This window comes from Lethenteron reissneri, chromosome 64 (genome assembly GCF_015708825.2).
Source record: "Lethenteron reissneri isolate LAM-NWPU_2019-01 chromosome 64, ASM1570882v1, whole genome shotgun sequence".
Taxonomy (NCBI): Eukaryota; Metazoa; Chordata; class Hyperoartia; order Petromyzontiformes; family Petromyzontidae; genus Lethenteron; species Lethenteron reissneri.
The window spans coordinates 12,067,832-12,089,934 of NC_083842.1; the positions used below are offsets into that span (position 1 = coordinate 12,067,832).

General features: G+C 47.2%; 1 protein-coding gene across 6 annotated transcripts in view; it reads right to left on the reverse strand.

Annotated features, from left to right (window-relative positions):
* LOC133359213 (sal-like protein 1) overlaps positions 1–22,103 on the reverse strand; it is a 39,943-nt gene that overhangs the window by 4,421 nt on the left and 13,419 nt on the right. For 4 of the 6 annotated variants that reach the window (XM_061577653.1, XM_061577651.1, XM_061577654.1 and 1 more), the window contains exon 7: positions 15,253–20,157. The exons of 1 other annotated variant lie outside the window; for it this stretch is intronic. In XM_061577653.1, the coding sequence (XP_061433637.1) occupies positions 19,412–20,157 (746 nt within the window). In that variant the 3' untranslated portion in view covers positions 15,253–19,411. Of the gene's footprint in view, positions 1–6; positions 7,633–15,252; positions 20,158–22,103 lie in introns of those variants that run through there. One more of the 6 variants, XM_061577656.1, reaches the window with a different exon arrangement.

The window sequence follows — 22,103 nt, forward strand, 5'->3', positions numbered from 1 at the left end:
GGGGGGTGGTCGGGGGGGGGAGAAAGAAAACAACGGTGACCGATTCAGAATCGAAATATTTACACTGGATGAATCCGATGAGCCGTGAAGTCTCTTTTTCACTGGAGGTCCTGTAGGGGGGCACGAGGTCAGAATATTACAACAACAAACAATACAACAACACAAAAGGAGTGCAAAGTATAGGAAAGATAAACAAATAACTTTTAAAAAATACTAATTTAACTAAACTATTTATATCTTACCAGGTAAAGCCCACTGAGGAATTGGCTTATTTTTCAGAAGCGACCTGGCTACAAATGATAGTTCAACGGAGTGGCGGCTTATCATGTGGAAATGTATACCAGCAAAATTATCTAAATAATTTAAACGCACATTTCTGAATGTGGAGGGAAAAAACGGAAGACCCGGAGAAAAAATCCACGCGACCACGGGGAGACCCACCGGCCATGTCTTTACAAATCCACCCTATCGTTGATACAAATTCTAAGACTCATTTTTTTAGCACTGGCTTTTACAGAATAATTCACACTTAATGGTGGTTTTGTTAAATGGTTTCTAACTCAGGTTGAAAGGGTTAATGCATTTAGTGTTAGGCTGTGTTGATAAAATAAAACTAGCAGGTAAAACCCAGAGCTATATAGTTCTTTTTCTGCAGCGACTTGGCCACAAATGATAGCTCAACGACGTGGCTTATCACGTGGTCATTTATAGCAGCCAAATACTCTAACGCATGTTGTTTCTAAAAGTGCAGGGAAAAACCTAAGGACACGGAGAAAAATCCACGCGACCATGGGGAGAACATGCAAACTCCAAATATACTACAGCAGGCATTGTCAGGGTCGGGATCGAACCCACGACCTCCTGTATAACAGGCGAGGTAGTTAACATCTCGCCACCGTGGCACCATATTGTGAACTTCCACTGTGAAAACCGGCCAAATGAATCCAAGGGTTGCCCATGCCATCCCCCAGTAGAGCTGCTATCCGAACTCCGTTGTCCCATCGTAGCCGACAGATATTACCGCTCTGTGCACCTGGCATGGAAACGACCATTGCTACCTCTCTCTAATTCAGTGTCCTTCACTAATTTTCAGACAGGAGGGGGGGGAGGGGAACTTTCGCCGATAAGACATCAATCAGTGCGAGGGCCGCCACACCAATTGTCGGGGGGCCGCACGTCAGGGAACGCACTAAATGCCACCGGGGCCGCCAGTGACCCGCGGGCCTTTAAATGAAGAACACTGCTCTTGTTGGAAAGCAATACAGAGTTAATTTGTGTAAGCGTGATTTTTCTTACTTGGTTGTGTGTCGTGTTCACATTGTTAAAGTGCAGTTTTTGTTTGTCATTCAATAATGTGCCATGAGATTCAGTGTCTTTATACCTGATCATGGTACAATTGCAAAGCTTACAAAAACATTCAATGGACTGTTACACTCATCCGGTTGCAGCAAGTCGCTCCTCATGTGATGGCAATGAATGGTATTGGGGGGAGGTCACGATTTCCATTCATGAAGCGAGTCTCTTTTTTTATCACAACTTTATTTTCAGCAGTTTCCAACGTCATTACAACGGCCGCTGCAACGTCGGTCAATTAATGCCCCCAGTTATTCGCGAACAGTTGACCAACAACAAACTTTTTTTCGTCTTTTTTTTTACGGCGAAGCAGAGAGATAACGAAAAAGCTTCGTAGCTTCATTGGAGCGGAGGTAGATTCCATATCTTTGTTTAACCACCTCAGACCACCTGAGCTCCGCTTCTCTTTGTTGGAGAGAGACCTATTGGACCGTAATCAAAGGTGGCCCTGTGTAATCCACAATATGCCCCAACGTGCCTTGCGGGGTCATGGGGTTTAAATTGCCACACTTTTGATTATTGAAGGCAGGCAGCGTAGTTTACGTTGCGTAGCACGGTACAATCTACGGATTTTCTTGCACCATCCTCTGCAATAATCCCCTGGAAATTGGTCTACAGACTCAGCAAAGCTTTTCTGGATGAAGAAATCATGCAAAAAACATTTAACGTATTAAAATAACATTGGATGTACGTATCGCATGAACAAATCCCGAGTCTCCATAGCAAAAGACACACTTGTCTCGGTGGCTCTCACTTGCTTCTACCTTCGAACAAATTATTATTATTCATTTGCTTGCGGCACTGGCTTGTGCATCTGACGCGCAGTTCACATAGCGGACGGATCTACGCAACACAGATGCTGGAACACCGAGATAAAAGTACAGCACAAGGATGTACGGGGGCTAGTCTCGGCAACGCATTCTACACACAAACCCAAGTACGGATTGTCCTTCAACCCCATGTGTTATTTTCATCAAGCCAGTTGAATAGAGAGCACAATTAATGTATTGGGGAACGCATTTTTTTTTTATAACGCGGATGCGAACTGGACAAGACGCGATCGAGCCAACGGAACTAACGTCGCGAGAGTAGGAATTAGCGTCTGTAACGGCTGCCCCACCCGTAGTGTCGCACAATGCGGGATGTTGCTGGATGCTTCCAGATGCTACCCACCACGTGCCTCAGTCTCTGTTCAGCCTTGCGTTACGCATCTCACGCGTTATCGCGGACTGCGATGTTCTTCGGGAACGCAACTACTCGGACCGCATTATAGGAGAACAAACTGTATTGCATTCCTGGCACGAGAAGTATGATCGTGAAAGCTATTGCATCGTTGAAAATCATCGTACCGCTATCGAATTAAAGATACTCTTTGGATCTTTCGGTAAAGTCACGTAGGTATAAAATAAAATATAACTACGTGACTTTACCGAAATAACCAAAGAGTATGGATTCCTGCAGTCACGAAAGCTTCAAATCAAGATCGAATTAAAGATCTTCGTCATTCCACTTTGTCACCCGAGTACTAAGCAGTAGTACGAGTATTAGGCAATAACTCAAAAACTCCAGGGTAATAATCCACCGCTTCAAAATGCCAGACTAGCACTACGTAGGTTTTTGCAGATCAAAATTCCTAAAGAAGGTCCCGGGACATGGAGCAAAATGTTGAACATCTACCACGACTACTATTATTGTTTATTTACCAGGTAAGACACACATCTATATAGCTCTTTTTCAGAAGCGACCTGGCCACAAATGATAGCTCAACAAAGTAGTTTATCATGTGGAAATTGATCAAAGTAGCCAAATAGCTTAAAATGCACGTTGATTATAAATGTGGAGGGAAAAACCCGAGGACCCGGAGAGCAATCCACATAAGCACGAGAACATGCAAACTCCAAATATACAGGCGCCAGGGTTGGGATCGAATACATGTCTCCTGCATACCAAGCTAGAGGGAGATAACATCTCGCAACCGTGACGCCCCAAATGGCTGTCGTGTACAAAGGGGCCCAGCCTCGTGGTACTGTTGGCTCTCAAGTTACAAGTGGAATGACGAAGAATGAAGCGAGGAATAAAGGTCCTGAACCCACATGCTCGCATCCAGGAAGTACTGTATTTACAGTGAAGCAATCTTCCTCCAAAAATTATTTTATTTATCGGGTAAAGCCAGTGAGCTATTAGCTCTTGTTCAAAGGCGACTCTGGCCAAGCATGGTAACTCATCAAAGTGACATCATTACATGTGGGAATTTATAGTCGTGGCCAAGAAATCTAAACGCACGTTTCTAAATGTGGAGGGCAAAACTGGACGAACCCAGAGAACAATCCACGTGATCACCAGGGGAAGAGAGAGAACACGAAAACTCAAAACCTACAACAGGCATCGACAGGGTCTGGGATCGAACCCACGTCCCTCCTGCATATCAGGCGAGCGAGATGTCTCCTGTTAAATACCTCGCCTGGTATACAGGAGGTCGTGAGTTCGATCCCGACCCTGGCGCCTGTATATTTGGAGTTTGCATAAATTTCCACGTGATAAGCCACTTTGTTGAGCCATCATTGTAGCCAGGTCGCTTTTGAAAAACAAGTTAATCGCTCAGTGGGGCTTCACCTGGTAAGAATAAAAAAAATAGTTTCGTTTTATTGCTATAGATATATTTTTAAGTGATTTGTTTACCTTTCCTAGACTTTGCACTCCTATAACTTGTGATAGCCAGTTCGCTTCTGAAACAAAGAGCTATATCGCTCAGGGAGCCTCACCTTGTAAAATAAAAAAATGGGTTTGTCCCGATTGCATAACCACAGGGCACTTTGGATGTGACCCACATTAAGAATGGTGGCTATAGCGTAGGAAAAGAACACAAACTCACTCTGGACTTTGCCTGAAGGGCAGACGGGGTCCACACCTGAGCAATCAATTGCACAACTTCATTGCGTGCCAACTCGAACAATAAAACCCGGGCTAGCTGAACCCCTTGTTTGCCAGACCAGGTAAGTTCATTAACGGACAAAATAAAAATTTAAAAAGCACATATTCTTTGGTTTTCGGCAAAGTTATGTAGAATTAAATTAAAAAGTCTAAATTTTTAAAGCCCTTGTTTTCGTATGTGTGTGTGTAGAATATAAACAAAGTGTATTTCAAATAATCATGGTCATATATTACACACGGTCATCTATGAGCCAGCTGCAGCTAACTTGCAGCCACAAAAGGACTTTCAGTATGGACTGGTCCAAGGCCCATGAGCAAGAATGGTGCTCGTCATTGAAGCTAAACTAAACTTTTTATTTCACCAGGTAAGGTCCACTGAGCTATACAGGTATTTTTTTAATAAGCGACCTGGCATTCACAAATGATAGCTCAACGAAGTGGCTTATCATGTGGATATTTATAGCAGTAGCCAAATACTCTTCAACGCGTGTCGTTTCTAAATGTGAAGGAAAAAAACGGAGAAAAATCCACGCGACCAAGGGGAAGAGATACACCACAAACTCCAAATATACAGCAGACATCAGGGTCGGGGATCGAACCCAGGAGCTCCTGTATACCAGGCGAGGGAGAGAACATCTAGCCACCGCGGAGCCCCCAATATCGTCTCCTTCGCCTGGTGAAACAAGCAAAAAAACCCACCTCAAGTACAATGCCAGTCCAACACAAGAAACCCTCAAGGAGCTCAGTTCAGCAAGGACGTACAGTGTTAAAGGAAGCCATATGACATGCAAATTAGTTACGGGAGCGACTTGTGCCAAGAAATCCAAACCGCATCCGACGGTGGTAATCTTCCTCGCCATTTACGAGGAGATCGTGAAGGCCGTCGGCCTCCCCATGCTGTCAAGAATGCTGGTCTCTCTAAAGGGCGTGGAGATGGCAAGACGATCACAGAGAGAAAACGGCAGATGGCACAACGCTGAACTCTGTTTCCGTTCCGGGACGTCCGCAAGTTGCGGGGTGTGGGTGGTCCTCGTTCACCGCTGAATCTCGAAACGGCACGAGTGACTCAGAGTTAATTGGATCTAGAGAGGTGGTGTAGTAGTAGCGCTGCTACAATGAAAACCGTAGCGACACGACCACCGGACTCTCTACGACAGCCGGCGCCAAACTGCGCCACACGCCCCTCCCGCCATGCCTTCACTTACGCTTCCGTTCCGATGACACGTACATGCACGTACACATGATTGGAACGGAATCGGACGTAAAACCAATGGCTTACACGTACGTACGCACATCAGAATGGGAAAGCCGTCAAGTCGAGCGTTACCTCGAGCTGTAACCTCGAGAAGCTGATACATCTCTCATACGGGAGCGACTGCTAACGATGCTGGGGACTTAACGAGGCCACGGACGAGCTTGACGAGGCCGGCAACAATCGGGTAGCTGAGCCAGGCCACAGGCAGCCTTGGCGAGTAGGGAAGCACCGAGAAAGGACGGCATCTCCCCCAGCTGAGTTGCCAAGCAGTGGGGAAACCAGTCTTATACAACATCTGTATGACCTCCTGTATAACCTCATTTACGTCCTCTTGTTACTATTGTTGGTGGAGGGGAGCAGTCCGCCGAGATGGGAGCGATACAAACATCACTCCGCACAAGAACAACGACTGATACGTGGAGACTGCAACAACTACCGTGGAATTTCCCTCTTCGGCATTTTTTTTTTCTTTTGTCAGAGTGCTGCTCCGGAGACTTCAGCGGTTGCTTACCCCGAAGGCACAATGGGATGCACGTATGTATGTCAGACTTCTTTTGAAACCATACGAAGCAAAACGTGCCGCTCAACAACGGATATGATCTTCTCACTCCCCCGAGGAAAACAGAAATGCGGAGAAGCAGGCTAAGCCACCTCTACCTTGCCGAGCAGCAAATCTTTTACCAGGGGTCAGCAGATCAGGCTTCTACAAGATTCTAGAAAAGAATGGGTGCCCCCCCCTCCTCCTCACCCCCCAAAAACTTCTCAGCCTGATTCCGGCCCTTTCACTAAAACTTGGCACAGCGCTTGCAATTTAATGGATCCACATCCGACAGTTTCGAGATAAACATTTTCGGCAGGGGTCTCGTTTCTTGCACCCAACGCCTTTCGGCAACTTCTCGGTCCTCCCGATCCGCGCGTTTCATAACAGGAGCGCAGAGGGCCGTCTGTTTGTGCACACACGAGGTGCGACGGCAAGCTGTTCGATCCTGCTCACGTGAAAGCCGAGACCAACATTTATGAAGAGAGAACTTCTTCTGATGGCAGATGATGGGGTGCGGGTCGCACCCTGTGAGGAATGTAAGCTGCAGAATGTCGCGGACCGCCTCTTCCGTGCGCAACCCGTATGTCTTCCGTGATTAGCATCAAGATAACTGCAGTCATGGGTCAAGGTGTCACAACACTCGCTCGAGTGAGTCAACAAATTCTCCGCGGCGACCGACCTGTTGTACTTACAAAGTTCGATATAAACATTATACACGTACATCGTGGAAATTTAAATTAAACTAAGTAAAGTCTTCCACGTGGTGGGAAGCGCAAATCTGCAAATAGCCACGCCTGACACCACTGCGCAAAGAAGCAGCCGCGGGCAATGAAGTTGCCTAATTTCGAGAGGCGTTGCACAACGTATCGCTTAGCTGTGGACCCCACCCACACTTCCCTAACTTAGTAAATTCCGTCAAAAGTTCTTAACAGATTGAGCGTCAAAGTCCTCGCAAATTCTTCATTCAAAAAACCCTTCAACGTAAAAGCTGCCCCCCCACAGCCGGCGACCCGTCTGGGGGCTGCCGTGCGTCTGTTCCGGCGCTAGGGATCGGAACGGCTGGTGGCGTGCGGCTCCTTCGCGCCAGGCTAGTCTCAGCGTGGCATAGCGTGCTGCTGCTGCTTCTGCTGCTGCTGCTGCTTCTGGTGTTTTTGTGGTGGCAGCGGCGGTAGCGACAGCGCCATGCCCGTGTGCCGCGTCTGCCGGTGATACTTGAGGCTGTTGTAGTGCTTGTAAACGCGGTCGCACTCGGTGCAGCGGTAGCGCTTCTCGCCCGTGTGCATCATCTGATGGGCCCTCAGGTGTGCCTTGAACGCGAAAGTGCGGCCACACACGTAGCAGGGGAACGGCTTCTCGCTCGCGTGCGCGCTTATGTGAGCCGCCAGCAGCGCCGCACTGACGAACTTGCGCCCGCACTGACGGCACGTATTTTCCAAGGCGGCGGCGGTAGCGGCGGCGGCGAGACCGCGGGCCATGGCGTGCCGTTCCGAGCCACCCTGCAGGGACGTCACATCTTGAATGAAGAAGCTTGAGTTACGCTCAAAGGTTTTGTCTGAGGGGGGGACACAAGAAGCCCATCGGAGAGATGATTAGAAACCCGAGTGTGAAATCGCAACTCTCTTATCATCTCTCACGTAGCCTTGGTTTCACACACTCGGTTCCCTCCAACGAGTAATTCGTGATGACCTTGCAAACCAGATCACGTTTATCTTAATCGGTTGTTTCCATATTCCTGGTGAAGGGAATACTGGATCGGAATGGTGTTGTTGAGAAGCCAGTTTGCCTCAAATATAAAGTGTAACTTGTAAGTTTCCTTACAAGAACAAAAGAAGTGATCTCTCTCCCCGTGGTCGCGTGGATTTTCTCTGGGTCCTCCGGTTTTTCCCCTCCACATTTGGAAACATGGGGTTCTGAGTATTTGGCTGCAACGCGACCATCGTACTTGATACGCGAGCAGAGATCCGCAAAACACAAAGAAAGCCGAAACACAAACTTCGGCGAAAGAGTGCGCACATCGCTCCCACAGGGTTTAGCACGGCAATGTGATTACAGTCAGACAGAAAGGTCAGTGAGCGAGCTTCAGTCATAATGCACAATAATTTATTCGTGCTAAAAACAGATCACGTAGTCCCTCCCACGCTCTCGGGATCAACTATTACATCATCCTTGCAAATCCACCGCGCGTTAGAGGTGGAACTAAGCCGAAGATGCACCCAGAATTAAATTTTGCCGAGAATTTCAGACAATTCCATCCAGTGATCGCATCGGAGAATTACCAATCGTATATTAAAAAAAAGTAGTTCAATGGTGCTATATTGGACATTAGAAGCCTGGACAGCAGCGAAATGGGTGCATCAGTGAAATGTGATATTGTTACTTTTCTAGTATCAATTTGTCAACGTTTTACCCCTACCGCAGTGGTTCAAACCCAGCGGTGCCTTACGATGCTCGGCCTAAGGCCAATTTAACTCTAAAAGTGTGGCAGATCTCATCGGTGCTTGAAAGCGGAGTGGCCTTAAGCCTGGTTGTGTGCTTGAATCGCCAACCAGTTGGGATTGCTTGGTGTTGTTGGTACGGGGCCAGGAGATAGTAGTGCCGAGTCCCACCAGCTCGTATGCTTGCAAAAGGTTTTTATTTGGTGTTTAAACATCTTAACACCTATATTCTTGGTTCTTTCGGTAAAGTCACGTGACTTTACTGAAAGAACCAAGAATATGAATCCCTGCAGTCACGAAAGCTTTAAATCAAAATCTTAACACCTGTTTATTGCCAGAAAAGGTAAACCCTATTCTTATTTTTTCATACTTTGATACTGGAAAAAAGGTCCAATTTCATTTAGATTATTTGGTTGCTATAAATGTCCACATGATAAGCCACTCTGTTGAGCTATCATTGTGGTGAGGTCGCTTTTGAAAAATAAGTTAATAGCTTATTTTTCACCTGGTAACATAAAATAAATAGTTTAGTTTTATTTGTATATATATATTTTTGTGATTTGTTTACCTTTCTATACTTTGCACTCCTATCGTGTTTTTGTATTGTTTGTTGCTGTAACATTCTGATCCCGTGCCCCTACTGGACCTCCTGTGACAAAGAGCTTCATAGGCTCATCAGATTCCTCATGTATAAATAATAATTATTATGATTATGATTCCTCCAATGTGTCAGACTCCTCATCAAAGAGAGCGTTGAGACCGGCATTTAAACTCAACTAGTTTTATATTTTACCAGGTAACGCCCACCGAGCTACGTAGCTCTTTCCGATATTAGCAAGCCACTGGAGATATGCACTTGCAAATCTGGATTGAAAACTAATTTCTTTGAGACTGTTTTTTGTTTGGTGTGTTGTCCTTGCCCCGCACCTCCAATGAGCACAGGTTGGTTACGTACGGTGCGAGAGAAGTCCAACATACATTCAAAATGATTAATATTTTATCAGGGAAGGCCCACTGAACTACGCAGCTCTTTTTCAGAAGCGACCTGGCCACAAATGATAGCTCAACAAAGTGGCTTATCATGTGGATACTCTAAATCCATGGTTCTAAACACGGAGAGAATATGTGGAGGGAAAAACCGGAGGGCCCGGAGAAAAAAATTCCACACGACCACGGGAAAAACGTGCAAACTCCAAGTATACAGCAGGCGTCAGGGTCGGGATCGAACGCACGACCTCCTGTATACCAGGCGAGGTGGTTAACATCTCGCCACCGCGGTGCCCCTGTTCAAAGAAACAGCGGGTGACACCTCCCCCACTTCTCACATTGAAAGTCATCTCCGTGGTTTAGGCTTCTGAACAGCGATTGAAAATATTGCACGTTAGGGCAATATAAACACATTTCAGTTCATATCGTTGATATATAAGCTCTGCTGCGTAAGCTCCATTGCTGTTAAAGTGCAGCACAACAATTTGTATTGTACTTCTTAACAGTATCTACACCCAGCCCACTTATACAAAAGCGGTATTGCTTCACAATGCACTCTCATTCTGTGCTCAATGAAATATTATAAAAAAACAACGAAATCGTGCATTCATGTCAACAGTCAAGAGTTAACACAAGGCTTCAAAGATTTCAGTTAGAACATGAAGTAAATGTTATTTTAAATTGAATAATTACATACACACAATTGGCTGTCGAAGTAAAAGGGTGTAGTAGTGGCGCAGTGATTCGTACGTTCGCCATTCTAAACCCGTAGTCACGACTGACATCTACGAGCGATTACCTGGGTACCACCTACGCACCAACCCGTGCCAACAGCATTGGTGAAGTACGGTGCAATAACCTCCACAACGGGCGCAGCATGGGGAGTGACAGGTGTTCGTTCTGTGAGATCTTAAACATTTGCAACCTCTTAAAGTTTTTTTTTATTGTACTTCACGTTTAAAGCGTTAAAAAATGTGCAGCCTCCGGTGCAAGCAAGAGCACGCGGATTGCAGTGCACGCACAATAGGTGACCGCGTGTTTAATAGCTGCGGTGAGCAACGTGTAGCCTTGTCTCTCTATAGCCCAGTCTCTTTATAGCCCTGTGTGGCACATTAGGAATTGACCACTCTTTTTTGCCATTTCCTCGTGCAGCAATGGAGTAAAGTGTGGGTTTGTGAAGGTCCTTATGTGCTGTGCACTACATCAATGCACGTATGTACACCAGCATGCGATACTGAGTCGGGCCTGTAGGTGGCTGGCAGGGTTATTGAGTAAAGTGACCTGAACACCAGTCACGTGGTTAATGGCGACTCAGTCGAGAATTTCTGTGACACACGTGCTGTTGCATTTTACAGGAATAGGCCCCAAATGTTGTTTTTGATAGTTATAGAAATGTTCTAGTCTTTAAGTTTGGCTTTGAATTGATAGTTTGTGATATATTCAATAGGAGGGGGTTTGCACTGTACACTGTAAAAGATGACGTACTGTAGTTAACACTGGTAATTCTCTAACCCTAATACTGTTTATTCTATAACCATGCCCATGCACCCAGAATATGACCACTTGCAATGCTATTAAGAATATAACATGTAAGTTGTACAATGGTGACAAGTACAGTACATTTCCACTACAGATAATGGGTGTAAGTTATCAATATAAGTGAATGGTATAGATAGACATACAGCTCAGGATTCAAGTAATATTCGAATATCGAAGTGTATAGGTTATGATTAAAGACAAAGATGGTTTATCAGTAGTGGAATTGGGTTGAAGGGAAACTGTTATTGAGTAACCTGACCTGTACACCAGTCACGTGGTTAATGGCGACTCGGTTGAGAATTGCTGTGACACACGTGCTGTTGCATTTTACAGATGATCACAATAAATGTGTTTGCCCTCAATTTGGAACAGATGTATCTCAATAGCCCTGTCTCTCTATAGCCCTGTTTCTCAACGAACCTACCTCTCAATACTCGGGTCTCTCATGCTTTCTATTTCTCTGTCTCTCTCATTGACCTGCACATACGTTTACAGTAGCGGAGAGATATTACACAACACAAATTCAACATGACTTCCAGTACACAATCGGCAATTGAGAACACAAGTGGGGGGGGGGGAGGGGGGTTGGCCGTCTGCTTTCCCCCTGCTCAGTTCACCATATGGGTCTCGACGGGGGGGGGGGGGGGGGTGATTCCAGACCCCGGATTCCTCCCACGCGACCGCTGGAACATCTATGCAAAAAAGAGCTTCGGAGCAGATCCGGGATTCGTCCGGTCTAAAATAAAGATTCAGATTCTGTGATAGAAACCGGGCACGGGAGGTGCGGAAGTGCTCGGGAACGAACCGGCCTGGTGGCCAATATCAAAGTGTCTCTGCATTCCAACATAGGCTGCCGTGCTGCTCACCTCTCACTGATACGTCTCGAGCCAATGTAAAAATAAAGAAATAATGTACACGCTCTCTACTTGTTATAGTTTATGCGTGTGTGTATGTATATATCCGAAATACGATGGTGGTCATCGCTACCGGCTCACCTGACAGGTACTCACTTCCCTGTAGCATTTCTGTGCGCCAGATGGCACTTCAATCAATCCCCCCTTCTTCCTCATTCAAGGCACTACTCCCCTAACTGGGACCGAGCTGAGTGGGGACTTCACCGGGTTCTCAAGTGGGCACCCCCCTTCACCGGTGTTTCGTCGATAACCCCACGAAAAAGTGGGCTAATCATGGATTTATGGTAATACTACGCATGCATATCGACGAGTCAGCCGCAGCTAACTTTGGCCACAAAACGACCTGCTGTACGGACTGGTACATGGCCCATGAGCAAAAATTGTGCCAGACATTGAAGTTAAACTAAATATAAAAAAAATTATTTCACCAGTTAAGGCCCCATTTAGCTAGAAAAATCTGTTTTGATAAGCAACCTGGCTATCGCAAATGATAGCTCAATGAAAGTGGGTTTTATCATTTGGAAATTTCTAGCAGCCAAATACTCTGAACGCCTGATGTTGATTCTAAATGTGAAGGGAAAAACTGGAGGACCCGGGAGAAAACTCCACGCGACAAAGGGAGTAACAAACTCCAAATATACAGCAGGCGTCAGGATTGAAATCGAATCCACGGCCTCCTATATACCAGGCGAGGTAGTTAACATCTCGCCACCATGACACCCAACTGCTATCGTCCCACAAAGCAACACTCATTTCATCAGGCCTGAAATAAAAGATGACGATAGATGCGGCAAGTCTCACCCTGACCAGGATTTGAACTTGAGACCTTCTGATTTTGAGTTTCCTCCCCATCTCAAAAACACGGGAATGCACACAATGCCACCTTAGAACTGCACACGGGAGGTACACTTACCTCCTCCACAAGCGGAGGAGTTACAGAATCACCTAATTGTAACCAGAGAAGTGCGATCCATCGCAAACATCGCCACTGGTCGTTGCCGACACGCGCCCTTGTAGGAGGTACAAACAGAATCCATGTGACGCCACCAGACTTCATCGAAAGTCTTGTTTTCTGTCCTTAACATGCCGTTACGTTTGCTGGCGAGCTCTTGGAACGTGGAGCGAAACATCGCGCGCGACATGCCAAGTGACGTGAAAACACATCAGAGAAGAGCCATTCATTTGTCCGGTTTTTTTTTCCCCGAGTTCGGGGAAAAACAGCATCCTTTTTTCAAGACAAGCGGCACAGCCACTTCAGTAAACTCCACGCGGGGGGGGGTGGGGGGGGGACTCCTCAAGTGAGCCACGCAGACTCTCTATGAGGTCGCTATGCGCCCCTGCACCTCCCGGTGTGTTCGCTCATGCCGCTTGAGCCCATTGCTGTGGCGGAAGGCCCGGCCGCACACGGCGCACGCATGCGGCTTCTCGCCCGTGTGCGTGCGCCAGTGCACCTTGAGGTTGTAGTGCTGCAGGAAGGTCTTGCCGCATGCCACGCAGCGGTGGGGGCGGTCGCCGGCGTGCGTGCGCAGGTGGCGGCGCAGGCACGAGTGCTGAGCAAACGCGCGCCCGCAGACGCCGCACTCGTGCTGCGCCCCTAGCGGGTCCCAGGTGCCAGGCAGTGGCGGTAGCGGTGGCGATGACGCCGATGGCACCGGCGGCGGTGGTGTTGGCGGTCGTGGTGGTGGATGCAGCAGCGGTGCCACCGGATTAGGGATGCCGTGATCTCGCGCCGATTGGGGGGGCCACCAGGTGCCGCCACCGACGGCATCTGCCGCTTGCGAGCGCCGCGTCCTAAGTCCCGATTCATCGGCGTGTTTTGGATGAACGAGGAGCAGGAGGAGGAGGAAGAGGAGGGGAGGCGACCTGAGCGGCCTTCCACACTTTCACCTACAGGAGAAAGTGTGAAAGATTAATTTAGCCGCACGGATTTACGGTTGGAGTAAGAATTACATGTTGTTGTTGCAGCGTCGAGAATTCCAATCGTCAGGGTAATACAGGTTCGGAAATCTCCATCAAGGGTGGCTTTCCTCCAGCATGTTGCGCAGGCCAGGCACGAAAAAAATTCGAATAACCGACATCTCGAATTTAGTTCAGGTTTACATTTTCTCCTCGGGTAATGTTCAGGGTGCTTCTGCACCAGGGAATATGGGGCTGCGCACATCTTCATCATCAGCAGCAGCCCTGAGACAGTGATGGAGAGTTCACATTCCTGGATGGAAGGCCAGCAGCATCTCCAATGGACAACTCTTCCCAAAACACGGTACTATAGAAACTCCAGCAGAATTTAGACAAGCGTCTCAAGGTCTATTGTTCATTTGCTTGCAAGAGTTTCTTGATGGCGTGCGTTCATCATTGCTGTTGTACTTAGCTGCAAGCCAGTGAAGTTCGTGATAAAATATAGCAGGTAGGTAAAAATTATAGAATATTTGCAAGCGCTTCTTTATACGCTGTGTCGCTGCTGCATAACATGTTTAACCCTTTCCCATTCCGATGACGTACACCATCAGATTTTCTTGCGATTTCGTTCCAATGACGTACACGAAAAACTAAAATAACTTTATTGGCACCGAGGCTCCCACAAGGACCATATGGCATAGTTGGGCACCAGCTATCATAGAGTACGGTCATGTCGCTACGGTTCTCTGCAGTGAGTAACAATTGTCTTGAAAAACAACGGCACTACTACGCCCATCTAAATAAAATTCACGCCGAGCCGCTTGCGCGTTCCGAGATTCAGACGTGAACAGGACAACCACAGCCTGCAACTTGCAGACGTCTCGGAACGGGAAAGGGTTAATAAAGAGCTAAAGTGCCTTTGACTAAATGAGTTTGGAATATACTCAAATCTCTCGTGAGATCTGATCCTGGAAGGTTCTTGGATAGGTGACCGCCATGCACAGCGGGTTGATATAGGTAGCTCCGGGGTTACGCGGCGGGCGGAAAAGGGCAGTACAAAAACATTGCTTACCGTACTTTAATGTTCCCTGCCTTTGACCCTCATTGACCCAGCTTACTTCGAAAACGTGGCACCCTCCCTCAGGCCATCTTAAAGTACACGAGCAAAGCTGCTGTCCAGCCCAACCATGCACCAAGGGACACCATCGTTGTTGCAATAGCTCTAATGGCTTGCATTCTCCGTTGTCCGAAAACGGTGGTTCATCAGTGCTTGCGGGAAGTCACGAAAAAGGCTTCACTAGAAAAAGGCGCCCGGGTTCAATGGGAGAAAATGCAGCGGTATAACAAAGCCCGTGCATTCAATCGCACTCAACAATGGACTTTCAAATGAACACTTTTTATTCCAAGCTTAACACAAGTGCATGTTATAGGCAAAAAGAGAGAATATTTTTGTTATATAAATTAACCAAGTGACAACAAGTGCTTGGGAAATATCATACCAGTACACACGTTCAGCCTTCAAAAAATGTCGATACAAAAGTTAAGGTTCCATCGCCAAAAGTAGTACTCGTAAACACTTTAATAATTTCAAACTTATAACGCGCAAACAGCATTCAATCGCTCCGTGCGTGTTACAGCACGCTGCGTTTCCACGGTAAATAGAATTAGAAAAAACGGAATCAAGCCGCGCCGGGCGATTCTTGGTACTGAACGATTCATTTCCTGTCCCAGGAGTGTGTCCCGATGAGTTCAGACCCAATTTTCTGCCACGTTTTAAAAACAAAACTAAGGCCCTGAAGCTGACCCTAAAGCGAGGGACAATACCTACTACAAGGCGACCCTGAAAACTCTACGTCTATTTTGAGGGTGGCCTGGCTAAAAGTGAGCAGCCCCCCTTTGCTAAGGACAACCAAGTGGCCCAGCGTAAGTGAGCAGCAAGGCCCGGATACAACTCGCTTAGCAAGTCAAGACCGCCACAAGCCCATTTGTACCAGTTTTAGAATTGGCCATTCCAGTTTTAAGTGGTCATAGGTACACCATATAAGAGGGTGGGATGCTCAAGAGCACTAAACGTTTCGTGTGTTTGAACAATGGGACCAGTACCTATAAAAAACATAGGTTGGATTCCCGGCGGGTCACCTAATATTAAATCAGGTTCTCAAGTATTACAAGTTTTGTTCGCAGGGTGGTAACGAATTATTGTATCCTCATTGCCAGCGATTATTTATTCACTGCTGGATGAAGGTCACCTCCCAAAGACGTCGCTAATTACATATTTAATGTACTTTTCCCTCAAATTTCTGCGACTTCTGTGTTGGTATTCATTTGCCGATTCATGTTTTGTAGCAACCAACCCAACCCATCACATGGAATGGGAGTGCTATCTGGGATCAACCCGCCCCCACCTGTTATCCACCACCTTCATTCTATAAAGCATTACAATTCGATTCCTTTTTCATATAATTTCAGCGGAAGGTATCAGGGTCTCTAGTGGCTGGAGGGGTCGCGTGAACCCACTACGTGCAATGGAAATTCATCAAAAGAGTTGGCTTCTTGCACACAAAATTCAATGCGTGTCGCATCGATACTACGCGATGAATCATTGCATTGTCACACCCCCTAGGAGATGCTGAAAGTCTGAGACATCATCAATCGCCATCCTCTGCCGTTTGTCAAAAAGAGCTTGAAAGCTCATCGGATTCCTCCAGTATAAATAAATATTCTGATGTGTGAAATGGATGAGAATGGGGCAGGGCTTCTCCCAGTCACATGACCCTGGCAGCACTTTTTCGTATGCAGTTAATAAAAACTAAGTTAAAATATATATCCAGTAGACTCTCGAATATCCGCGTGCGGTTTATCCGATTTGTGGAATAACCACGCACCTGAGATTTTGACATAAAGTAATAACTCGTGTATTTTCCCTTAAGCCCAAATGAATTATCTAAAAACAGTTGTGCATTGTTATTCTTGTAAATGGCGATTATAAGTCACGTACTTTCACCGAACACATATGCGCTCCTGTTAATCCGAAATTCACGTGATCGCCGCTACAGTACGGTAGTTGCCATATCTTTACAACAGTGGGTTGAATTTGATTGATGTTGATTGGCGTGGCTCTGCTGTCATTCACTTAGTGGGCCGAGTCTTCTGCGCAGGATCAGGAAAGTGTTACCACTGAGCATGTGCATCGATCGGTAATTTAAACTTACGTTAGCGGAAAATTGGAATATTTTTGGATCATCCACGATTTTTAATTATCCACGGCCATCCTCCTCGTCATTCGCGCGGACAATCGAGAGTCTGCTGTAATTAGAAAAAAAATAACCTTTCCCTTGTTTTCCATGAAGAAAAACATGTATCACGTTGTCAAAAGTCAGAGTATAGTACCTTTCAGAGCCCCCAAATATTATAACAAAAAAATACACGCTGGGCTCAAGTTTCCTAGGGTTTCACTGTACGTGCAAGGATGTTCAGGCAAGTGCGTGCATTGTCAATATGTTCACTACATATCTATCCATCTATCGTCTATCCAGAGCGAAATTAGCCCGGCACAGAAACACTGGCGACTTCGCTGACACTTAGTGGCAAATGGCGCTGCGAGACCATGCACAACAGGTTCAGTATCTCAGCAGGGTACTTCATATGTATGTTGAACTTCTTTCACACAGTACGTAGCCAACTGTGCTAATCGGAAGTGCGGGGTCGTGTAGGACAACAAACTAAACGCAAAAAGCAGTCCTTTAATGGCAATCCGTGGGCCAGATGTGGCCTGCAGAGGCATTTCAAGTTTACCGAGAAATATGGCTCGCCGAGCTATAAATATCCAGATAAGTGAGATGAAAGCGTGATAAACAAGATGCAGAGATAAGGGAGTTGGAGACAAATCACAAAGATTACTAACTGCGAGTTTAGCTTATCGAAGAGATGAAAGACCCGGACATAAGAGGTACAGATTCAGGGTCACATACAGATGTTATGATGTCTAGGACACCACAAGATGTCGTAATGTCTTTTCCCGTGAAATAAGGACTTTAAGCACATCGCATGACATGTGACTTCAAGTGGTCCGCCGGCACATTTGACCTGTGTGGCCCTCCGGAAAATACATTTGAAGGCCGCTGACATTTGGGCACATGTATACGCAACATACGATTAGACGCAGATGTAAGCAAGCGTACGCAGAAGAGCACTGGCAACGAATGCGGCTCATAACGCATGGGCGCCGCGGTGGCGAGACGTTAACGGCCCTGCCTGGTGTACAGGAGGTCGCGGATTCGATCCCGACCCTGACACCGGGTCCTCCGATTTTCCCCTCCACATTTAGAATCAACGTCACGCGTTTTAGAGTATTTGGCTGCTATTGATTTCCACATGACAAACCAATGTTTGTTCAGCTATCATTTGTGGCCAGGTCGCTTCTGAAAAATAGCTGCATAGCTCAATAAAAAATCGTTTAGAGTTTAGTTTTGCACGTCCGATATGCGCGCGTCACTCATATGTGCGCGCATGTACGACGGCAGCATATACCCGTGAGTCCGACGAACAATAAAAAGAGGAAGAACCTGGATCTTGGGCAGTCTGTCTAGCAAGAACCAACAACACTCATCTTCTCCAAAGTCCGACTGCGTCGGCAAACACCACTGAGCAAACTGCCTAATAATTATATGCATTTTGTGATGCTGCGTTGGCAGTGGTGGATAAGTAATTAGCAACACTCTCGTCGCTCAACAGCGCTGCCTTAAAGGGAACCGATATATATGCGTAATAGGCAACGGTTCACACCATGGCTCTCCTTCATGGTACAATGGCGACAGCAAAAATAAAATTTTTGATGTCAATATTCTCATCAGGCTGGAAGAAACACACCATCCTTTTTGGAGCTAGGCAACGGTGCAGTACCGAGCAGTGGCGGTTAGTTCTAAGCCATGAGTGTGGAATAGTTTGGTCACACTGACAACGATCGTCAACATCGTTATACGATTGCCGTCATCAACATCATTGTCGTCGTTGTCCCGATGAACTTTAACACAGGTGGTTATTTTATCGGTGGCTGAACAAAACTAAAATTGCATTAAAACCTACTAACAAGTTGGCAAGCTAAACTGACACTCACCTATGGTCTTAAATTGAAAAAACAATTCAGACTTCTGACAAGTTTGAACTTCTACCACTCTCATAAACAGGGCCTGCTGCATTGTTAAAACACTGCTACAGGCTGGCCTGATATTACGGACAAGAACCATCCACGCAAAATCCTCAACAGGTTTGCAAGAAAGAATAGCTCAAAGCTTAAAATGACAATTCACCACCCCAGTGAATTTGTTTCATCAACGTAGCAAGGTAAGAAGCGCATCAGTGAATCTGTTTAACATGTCGGCTTTCGCGACCAATATCAGCGAGTCTGTCCTCTTAAGTGGACATCGGGCAGTTCTCATCTCTTGATCAAGTCATCGAAATTCCACATTGCTGTGGCAGAAAATAGTCTCTCCATGGGACAATCAGAAGGCACCCGCCCGTTTTACCCCACCAAAGCGAAACATTCCTCGTTCTGCCGACCTCACGGACTGACGAACCTCTGCCCGCCTTCCATGCTCGCCACGTCGACATCGGCATAAAACGTGGCACACGGCTCCTCCTCCTCCTCCACCTCATCAACCCGCCTTTCCTCTCTCGCCTCCTCATCCCCACGGTCATGCCGTCCGAGCGCCAGCAGCAGAACGTCCCTCTCGGCGTGCCGCAGCTGGTGCGTTTTCAGTGTGGAGAAGCGTGTGAAGCCGCGGTCGCACGAGCGGCAGCGGTACGGCTTCTCGCCTGTGTGCGTCAGCCGGTGCGACTTGAGGTTCGAGCGGTGCGAGAACGCCTTCCCGCACACATCGCACACGTGCGGCCGTTCGCCCGTGTGCGTGCGCATGTGCACCGTCAGCGAGTCCGAGCGCGCAAAGCGCCAGCCGCACTGGCCGCACGTGTGCCGCCGCTCTCCACCGACGTCGCCGCTCGCACCGATGCTGGCGCCCGCCCTCCTGCCGCGCCACCGCCACCGCGCGGGCGCCATCACCGCGCCCGTGTAGGGCCTCGCTCCTCTCTCCGAGATTCTGGTGCTGCCGGTGGCGGCGGGGTCGGTGGCGGTTGCTGCCGCCGAAACTAATGGGTCGTCCGAGTTGCACTGGAGTTTGCCTCTCGCCGGCAGGACCGGCCTGGCGGGCAGCCTAGTGGCCCTCGCGACTCGAGTGCGCTGGGTGGTGGACACCTGCAGTGACGTCACTTCCTGGATGATGAATCCGGAATGCAATGGCGTCCCTTGCCCTACAGGAGACAACATTGGACAGACTTTAGAAGAAGCGTAGACCCGCCGGTCCGGGGTGCATCGCCAACTCGCGGGCTAGTTTGTTTGACTTTTTTTCTTTTATTGTCGCCTGGTTTATTATTCGTCAGCAAGGGCTCGGGCTGTTTAGTTTTACGGCCAGCTGGCGAAGATGAAGATGATGATGTTCGGCAGGTGAGATATTTCGACGTCAAAGTGGTGCTGCAAGTGCGCTTTGGGCTCGCATGCCGGGGAGCGATTGTTTTAAGTCACCACGGAGAGGTGGTTTTTCGCGCATGCATTTACTTAAGAATTTCAGTGCAAAGTCACAAAGGTTGTAAAGCCCTCATTCCTTTAGCACCATCAAAATGATGGAATACAGATTTTAAAATATTTGAAAATGACATCCAATCACATGCCAGTGTGGTCATTCGTGAAATGTGATTTCACGTGGAACCTCAACAAACCGTTGCTCGGCAACAAATACCAAACGCCTGTCTTGCAAAAACCAGACCCTCAATCAGGACGGCCGCAAAAAATCTTCCGTTTCTTGAAGACAGCAGCGTTCGGGCACAATATTCCACACAGGGCCAAATGTTTGCCGGGCGACATTCCTGCCGGACGGACATTTCACCGTACTGGGAAGTATTTTGCGCCTCTGCCAAGTCCCCGCGAAAAAATGTGAAATACCAAGAGGCACTTCAAATGCAAAGTGGAGCATCGCCGCCATGATTGGTACGCGAAGCAGATAAACAACATCCGCAGCCAAGGCATAAAGACAGGCGCTTGCCACTGCAATCGCGTGCAACGTCAGGATATGGGGGCGTCATCCACTCAAGCGCAGCTCTGCAATGTCAAGCTTGGGATCTTTGTAAGGCATCAGGGACAGGGACTCTTTGACCTGGGCCTTAGCACAGTGTTCAGACGATGCAAGTGGTGACAGATTTGCGTGATGTCATGGCGTCCCGGTCTTGAGAGGTTTTTGGAGATTACTTCCGATCGCCACGTTCTATGCTTGCGCCCAGAGCTTGGTGCACTTTGAGCACCGAATAACAAATTCCACGTGTCTTCATGTGTTTTGTTATTTTTTTTTGTCTTCAGCCAGTTCCCCCTCCACAGGTGCACGATTCGTTCCCCGGAGTGCTCGTTTGAAGCTCTGGTGCGCGTGCGCACCCGCAGGGAAGCACGTTTGACGAAATAAACTGAACGATAGAAAGGAAAACTTACGGTGAGTGTTTTTTGTCAACAGAGCAATAACTGTTGGCTTTGGCTTCCCAAAGCCACTTGGGTTGAAAACTAGTGGAGCTGGGTGCCAAAGCTGAAGCTTGATTTTTGAGTGACTGGCGGCGATTGGTAATAGAAAGGTTGAGTGACTGAAAACACCAATTCTGGCTTAGTCACACACACATATATACCTATTGCCGTGGAATGGCTTTTAAAAACGTATTACACGTTTATAAACTCGTCTGTTGCTTTTCAAATGCAAAAGGAAGGAAGTCTTATACCTATACACATGTCAGGACAGCTCAAACTCATCTAAAAAGTTAAATGAAATTTCAACATATACAGTTTCTGCGCATCTGCAAACCATACATTCTTAAGATGCCCAAAAACATTCCAGAGCAAAACAAACTAAGGCCAATAAAGTAGATTAAGGTGTAAAATAGCATTAAGCCAATGTGTTTTAAGTGATTGTCCTTCAGACAAGACACATGACTTAAAAAGCAATCGCAGTGCATCGTGGGAGTCATGCACAGCATCACATGTCGCAGCGGACAAGTCACCGTTTAAGCAGGTCGATGGTCGCACGCTTGACCACAATGGCACCACCAAGCGATTTGCCGATGATCCATCAAGGCCAACAAAGGGCGTCTTACCAGCAGAGCTTTAAAATCTGCTACGGACTATTTAAAGAGGCCCACGCAAGCAAGTGACCAATGAAGGACAT